At 46.3% G+C, this 6,878-nt stretch overlaps 1 protein-coding gene across 1 annotated transcript; it reads left to right on the top strand.

The window, feature by feature from the left end:
- Positions 1 to 1,153: 1,153 nt before the first annotated feature.
- Positions 1,154 to 5,907, top strand: gdf6a (growth differentiation factor 6a). Its single transcript, XM_037677172.1, has 2 exons — positions 1,154 to 1,531; positions 4,605 to 5,907. Exons 1-2 carry the CDS (start codon positions 1,198 to 1,200, stop codon positions 5,507 to 5,509), a joined length of 1,239 nt encoding a protein of 412 aa, XP_037533100.1. The 5' UTR covers positions 1,154 to 1,197; the 3' UTR covers positions 5,510 to 5,907.
- Positions 5,908 to 6,878: the final 971 nt, after the last annotated feature.

Below are 6,878 nucleotides of genomic sequence, written 5' to 3'. Positions count from 1 at the left end.
CCCAACGCCCAAACATTGACTTCATTCACTGTGATGACTGCACCAGAAGAGTTTTCCCAGAGGCCAACACCTGTGAGGTATCACCTTTATAAACGTAGCGGAACCTCATATTACATGTACATCCAGAGAATGCTCTCTGAGAATTTCATTAAAATCCATTCTGCGTTTCAGGAGGAAATAAAATAATAATAAAATAAAAAAATCCGAACTGTGACATGACAGCTCTGTAGGCTCCACCAGTTTGGGTTGTCACCTGAACGCACCATCACCAGCTCCTTGCATCAGCGCCCTGTTGTAGTGGATATAAATAACCACTAGATGGCGCTCGAGTCCTTCAGTCCGCGGTGACGTGTCTGAAGCTCAGGATGAGCCCGGTTCAAACCAGAGCAGAGTTCAGGTTATTTAATGACATTTGTGTTCCTGAGTCTGTTTATTCCGTTATTTTGTATTACAACCGGTTCTCCTCTGACCTGCCCTCTTATTTTGTTTCTCCCTACATGTTGATCTCTGGTGCCTGTAAATCGAATGATCATGACATGGAAAATGACAAAGCATTTTTAAAATGTCTCAACTTTATGATCTCGCTACTTCTCTGCAAACGATCTGCGCGTAAAAGTTTGCCTGACGTCATCAGGCCCGGGGTGATGCTTCTTCGGGCTTCAGATAAGGAGAAGTGTCTGTGAGTGGCACCTCGCTGCACTTGCACCTCGTTCCTGCAGAATCGTAAAGAGACTGATAAGACTCGTACTTTCAGTTTGAGCCTCGGAAACAAGGAGAGGTTTTATTTCTCCCTGACTGGAATCTTGTGGTTTGGTCAGGTTCGGTCTCTTCCTGTTTTCAGATGTTTGGGCCTGACTTGATCTCAAGCTGGTTCTTGTCCGTGAATCCTCTGGCGGGCCGCTGGCTGCGGCGCGCGCGTCTCTGGAGCTGTGCGCCATGAAGTTTGGGAAGCTTTAAAGCACCATGTGGGCGTGTTTGTCTCGGCCCAACAGCCTCCGCTCTTGTGCGGAGTCCAGAGCGGAGAGCGCACTTCTTGTGGAGAGCGCAAAACTAGGAGCTCTCCGACTCTGACGCGCGCACCACCTCCAGCCCTGGCGGACCCCCTCCCAAATCGAACCTCACCAAGAGCGCGAGGAGGAGAGAGAGAGAGAGAGAGAGAGGAGGAAGAGAAGAAGGGCTTATTGCCACCTTCCAGCCATGGACGCATCTCGAGTCGTGGCGGTTTATCTGGGCCTTGTTTTCTTTGGGAATGTACCGTGTTTCCAGTCTGCTGCTCTCATCTCTGCGCCGAGGAGGAACAGGGAGACCAGGGTCTCCCATCCGGGCGTCCAAAGGTCATCCAAACTCCTTAAAGACCTCATCGCCGCCGGTCACCACAGACAAGACCCCAAGGGCGCTGTTGTCCCGCATGAATACATGCTGTCCATATACAGGACGTACTCCGCGGCGGAGAAACTGGGACTAAACGCGTCCTTTTTCCGCTCCTCCAAATCTGCGAACACCATTACCAGTTTTGTGGACAGAGGAACAGGTTGGTTTCAGTTTTGCTGCCAGCTCCATGACCTCAGCCTTGCATAATTCTGTGACACATCTCCCCCTCCTGTCCCGCTCCTCTGATAGTCTCCCCTTGGCAGAACTTGGCCAACATGCTCTGCTTTTTACGCACGCTCCAAAGGAGGCAACCGACGCGTGCGGACGCACCTTTACGCGCTCAAAACTGAATGAAATCAAGAGAGGTACTGAGTAAGAGCAGGAAGGCTGCGACTTTAGTGAGTTTTTATGATTTCCTTGCCAAACTTTCTCAGAGTATTAGGTTCTGTTAGGCTTAAATGAACCCGGCTGTAAAACACTAATTGGGGCGCTCTCCAAACGAACGCAGTAAATCACTGTCAGTGAACGCAGCAGCAGAAGTGTTACAACACCAAGACAATAAAAGAAAGCCCCTGTCGGATTTTCAAATAAGAATTTAAAACCCGAACAGAAAATGTAGCACTCATTAAAACCTTCAGCCTGCTGCTCTGATGGAGACAAAGGGAGCCGGGGGTGAGGTGGGGGAGCGGCTCGGTGTGAGAAGCAGGTGTTTGGGTCAGTTAACAAGTGATTGGAGCGGCAGAACAAACACAATCTGATCCGAACACACTCTCACACACACGCGCGCGCGAAATCGTGCAGGCCGAGTTAAAATAAAAGCAACATTTGCGTTTTCTTCTGAATGAAACAAAAAACAAGTCCACTATTTACATTTGAAATATCAAAATGTGTGCAAAGTTGCGCTGCGCACAAAATAGCCAATGCTTTAATATTAAAGTTTTATTATTTTGATATTTTATTTTTAAAATATCACGGTTTTCCCCGAGTTAAGGTAAAAAAAAAGGTCTTGTTTCACAGACATTTTCATTAATAAAAAAGGTCCATTTTCTGCGGTGGGAGCTGGTCCGCCTCTCTCCCTCTCTGCGGTGATTTTGATGTGATGTGTCACTGGCTCTGACCCCGAGCTGGACCCTTCTGAGCTGCTTGGCATCGAACGGCTGACTGGAGGATCTGAACTCGGTGATCTAATTGAGTGCTCATGTCATAACATATCAAACACTGTCTATTCTCCCGTAATGACCCAGCTCGGCCACACTGGGCACATCACCAAAAACACCCGACAAGAGAGGAGAGGAGGGGACGAGAGAGCACTTCCTCATCTCTGAAGTGTGTTGCTTTTATTTTTCTTGTTTTACTGCGGAGCTCCACTTTGGGAAAAAAATGATATTTTTTCATTTTTTCCTCTCAGCTTTAGGACTCAGAGTCTCTTATGGGGGTCCTAAAAGTGTTCCGTGTTGTTAAAACTTGCAGCATAAACCAGAGTCTGGAGGCCGCAACTCGTGCGCCTTTTACGCATCAATTGCGCATCGAGTGCGCCCACGAGTTCTTTGGCTACTTTTACTTTATGGAATTAAAATAAAATTTATTCTACAACACAACCAGAAGTGTTATCTGGAAGGGGTAGGAGGCAAACACAGTTGAAAACTTTTGGCATAAATTAAAGTCTTTAAGAAGAAAATGTTCGTTCAAATGCAAAAACTAACATTCCGACCCAATAATCCACTGTCAAACAATTTGAGAATAATTAACAGGACTCCCTGCACGCGCATTAAAGCAGAATATTGTGGTTGGCAGAGAGAGATGAGATGGAAAAGGTGGAAGTGTTTTATTGAGGAAGATGGAAGTTTGGAACAGCTAATTATTTGGAGAACTTGTGTTCGTTTTTATTTTAATGCGAACCAGACGCGCAAAAATGTCTCTGAAATGAAGCACAAGGTTTCAATCTGTTCGATTCCTGCAGGTTTCACAGGAAAAATTTGACGGATTTAAAATAAAAAATATATCTTTGGAGCAAATTGGGCACATGATGCCACGGGGGTGTTTCCATGAAGAACCAGATCCTTTAATAAAAACACTGACGTTTTTGACGCACTCTGTTTTAAAACGTTTATTTGTTTCATTTAAATTGCTTTTTTTACTTATTAAAATTCTTAGCATAAAAAAACAAAGATTTTCCTAAATTAAAAGTTATAACTAATTGTCATTTTATTGTTAAATTTCCCTCCAAACTTTTATATAAAAAAAAAAAAGCCAAAACAATAAAAACGATGGATGACTTTTTCCATTATTTAAAAATGTTCTTATTCAGATTTTAAATTCTGACAGCACGAGCTGAAACCGGTTTTCTTCTTCTATCATTTGGGCATTCTAGCAGCTTTGTTGAGCCCCAACTGAACTCACCAGGGGCTCATTTGAAACTCCAGCAGTGATGAAACATTTTCAGGCCCCGGATCTCCAGCGGGGAAGAAAGAATTAATTGTTTATAGTTCAGCTGAATGTACAGTGAGTTTGCTCCTTTGTGTCTGGCAGGACCTTTCACTTCACTACCCCCCCCCCCCCCAGTCTTCTGCAAAAGTTATATAAAAAAAGACAAACTAACCACATTTTTCATGTTGTGGTTGCTGTTTGGATTTTTAACTTTTTTCTTCCTCACTAGAAGGAAAAGTTTGTTTCTTCTCTGCCAAAATGTGGAAATTAATAATCAGCCTGTCAGCGCGTAAAATGAAAACCATGTTCATTGTAACAGGCTGGTTTTGATTAAAACGTGGATGAAAAGAAAAAAAAATATAAAGCAACATGTGGTCTGGTTCGATTGGAAAAGTGTTTTTGTACAAACTGGTGCTTTAAATAAATAAATAAAAGTCTGGCAGGTAGAGAAATAAAGATGAAAAATGTGCACAAGTGTCACATCTTCCAACCGTTTGTGCAGAAAATGAGTTCAAACCTTCCGAAGCTTCAAGTGTTTTTATTCTAAACCTTCAGAGGAACTTTATTCTACATTAAAGTCCTGATAAGAAAGATTCATCTTGTTTAAACACACACTTGTCAGCTTGTTTCAGCTTCACTTTGGACTTCTGAAAAACAAAACACACACAGAGAGAGAGAGAGAGAGAGAGAGAGGGAGAGAGAGAGAGAGAGAAGGCCTCTGTGGCAGAATGCGCCCCCCTCCCTCTGAACACTGTACACCCTAACTCAATCTGACTGCAATTATTTTTCCTTCTCTTCCCCTCCAGACAATCCGCTGCTCTCTCCTCTGCGCAGACAGAAGTATCTGTTTGATGTCTCCACCCTGTCGGAGGAAGAGGAGCTGGTCGGAGCGGAGCTGAGGGTGTTCAGGAGGGCGCACGGGACGTCGCGGACTTGGGGTCTCTACGACATCCAGCTGCGCCCCTGCCGCTCCGACGCACTGCTGGACTCCAGGTCCCTGGACCCCGTGGACTCCGCTAAATCCGGCTGGGAGGTTTTGGACGCGTGGGACGTGTTTAGAGCGCACCATCCTCCCCATCACTCCCAGCAGGGGAGGCAGCTTTGCTTCCAGCTCAGGGCCACGCAGGCAGACACCGAGGTGGACCTGAGGCAGCTGGGTCTGGACCGGAGCGGCCGGAGCCAGCAGGACAAGGCCATCCTGGTGGTCTACACGCGCTCCAAGAAGAAGGAGAACCTGTTCAACGAGATGAAGGAGAAGATTAAATCTCGGAAGGAGGAGGAGAAGGAGGAGGAGAAGGGGGCCCACACCCGGAGGGCCAAAGGAGAGGGGCCCAGGCGGCGGAGGAGGACGGCCCTGGGCAACCGGCACGGGAAGAGGCACGGGAAGAAGTCCAAGTCCAGGTGCAGCAAGAAGCCGCTGCACGTGAACTTCAAGGAGCTGGGCTGGGACGACTGGATCATCGCGCCGCTCGGGTACGAGGCCTACCACTGCGAGGGGGTGTGCGACTTCCCGCTCAGGTCGCACCTGGAGCCCACCAACCACGCCATCATACAGACACTCATGAACTCCATGGACCCCTACAGCACCCCGCCCAGCTGCTGCGTGCCCACCAAGCTCAGCCCCATCAGCATCCTGTACACGGACTCCGGGAACAACGTGGTGTACAAACAGTACGAGGAGATGGTGGTGGAGCAGTGCGGCTGCAGGTAGCCCCCCCACTTACCTTGGTCAACCCTTACAGACAAACATAAAAAGTCCTGTTGAGTCTGAAGTGCTTGAGGGATGCGCACGCGCAGGAGGCGCAGTCTCCTCACTCCGTCCCCCTTAAAGCACATTTCTTCTCATCCACGCTCAGAGTTCTCACTCATCAAGACGAGTCCAGGTCCAGGACCGGGCCAGACCCTTTTGGACCAAGCTGGACTGCGCGCCCTGAGATGGGGAGAACCTGCTGAATCCGCGCGCACCTGTTCGCGCCGAGACCGGGGGTTCCTTTGAGGTTTGTGCGTCCAGGCCGCGATGGATGCGGACCAGGCCCGAGCCACAGTCCGCTTTCCCAAAAATAACCCCCTGAATAGACAAATAAAACAATAAAACAATAAAAAAATAAAAAATCAATAAAAGAAATGGATGGAGGAGGAGGTGAGAGTGTAACGCACCAAACAGACTGCTCTGAGGAGGAGAAGCATGGTGGAAATGCCTTCAAGAGATTTGATTCAGTCTGGAGACCAGCAGAGTTCAGACTGGGAGTCCTGTCCGCATAAAGGAACAATCCGGCCATTTTCCAGCGGGGTTCTATAGAAAAACCACTCTGTTGTTTATTATTCCTGCTCAGTTTATGAAACAAAGAGACGAGCTAACGGCTAGTCTGAATGCAGCCAAGGTTGAAGTGGATTGTTGCCTTAAAAATGCTTAAGTCCATCAAAATTACTGCGTTTGTTTAGAAAAACAAAGCAATAAGTATAAACGCAAACAATTCAACACACATTAAATGTCCTTGCTGGGTCAATATTAGAACATTATTAAAAAAAGTGTAAACAAAAACAAAAGGCATCAAACAAGCTCCCTTTGTGGAATTTCATTAAGTGACATTTTGAGTCACGGCTCTTCTCCGACCAGCTCTGGTTTGAAGGCCGTGACCCAAAATGTCCCATAATTAAAAAAAGTGTCATGAAGCTTGTTTGGTGCAGACATTCATCAACATGTTTTAATACGCTATGATTTAAACTCATTATTCAGATTTTCCATTTCATGTTTTTGGCAAAAATGTCACATTCCTTCCAGAATAAACCCCAGTTTGCACCAGAAGTGCTACAGCGAGATGCTGCTGCCTTTTCTGCCTGTAAATAACCACATACTTCTATTAAACCTGTAAATAACCACATACTTTTATTTCAGTTACATGTTAAACCTGTAAATGTAAAAAAAAAAAAAAAAAAAAAAAAAGTAGCATTAGCAACAGAACAGCTTTAAGAGTAGCACCATCCACTTTGGGCTTCGCTGCGTTCTGACCAGCCTCCAGCTTGTGAGTCTTGCTGAGGCTGATTAAAGAGCTTTGTTCAACCAGTCGTATACTAGTTGT

The sequence above is a fragment of the Nematolebias whitei genome, chromosome 5, assembly GCF_014905685.2.
Source record: "Nematolebias whitei isolate Nwh7 chromosome 5, NemWhi1, whole genome shotgun sequence".
Taxonomy (NCBI): Eukaryota; Metazoa; Chordata; class Actinopteri; order Cyprinodontiformes; family Rivulidae; genus Nematolebias; species Nematolebias whitei.
Note: the sequence above shows the minus strand (reverse complement) of the source record. Positions and strands in the feature narration are given on the sequence as shown.

Bases quoted from the DNA above. Each gene is read 5' to 3' on its own strand.
- gdf6a (XM_037677172.1), top strand. From the start codon at position 1,198: ATGGACGCATCTCGAGTCGTGGCGGTTTATCTGGGCCTTGTTTTCTTT. The intron at 1,532-4,604 runs GTTGGTTTCAGT...CTTCCCCTCCAG, and splicing joins TTTTGTGGACAGAGGAACAG to ACAATCCGCTGCTCTCTCCT.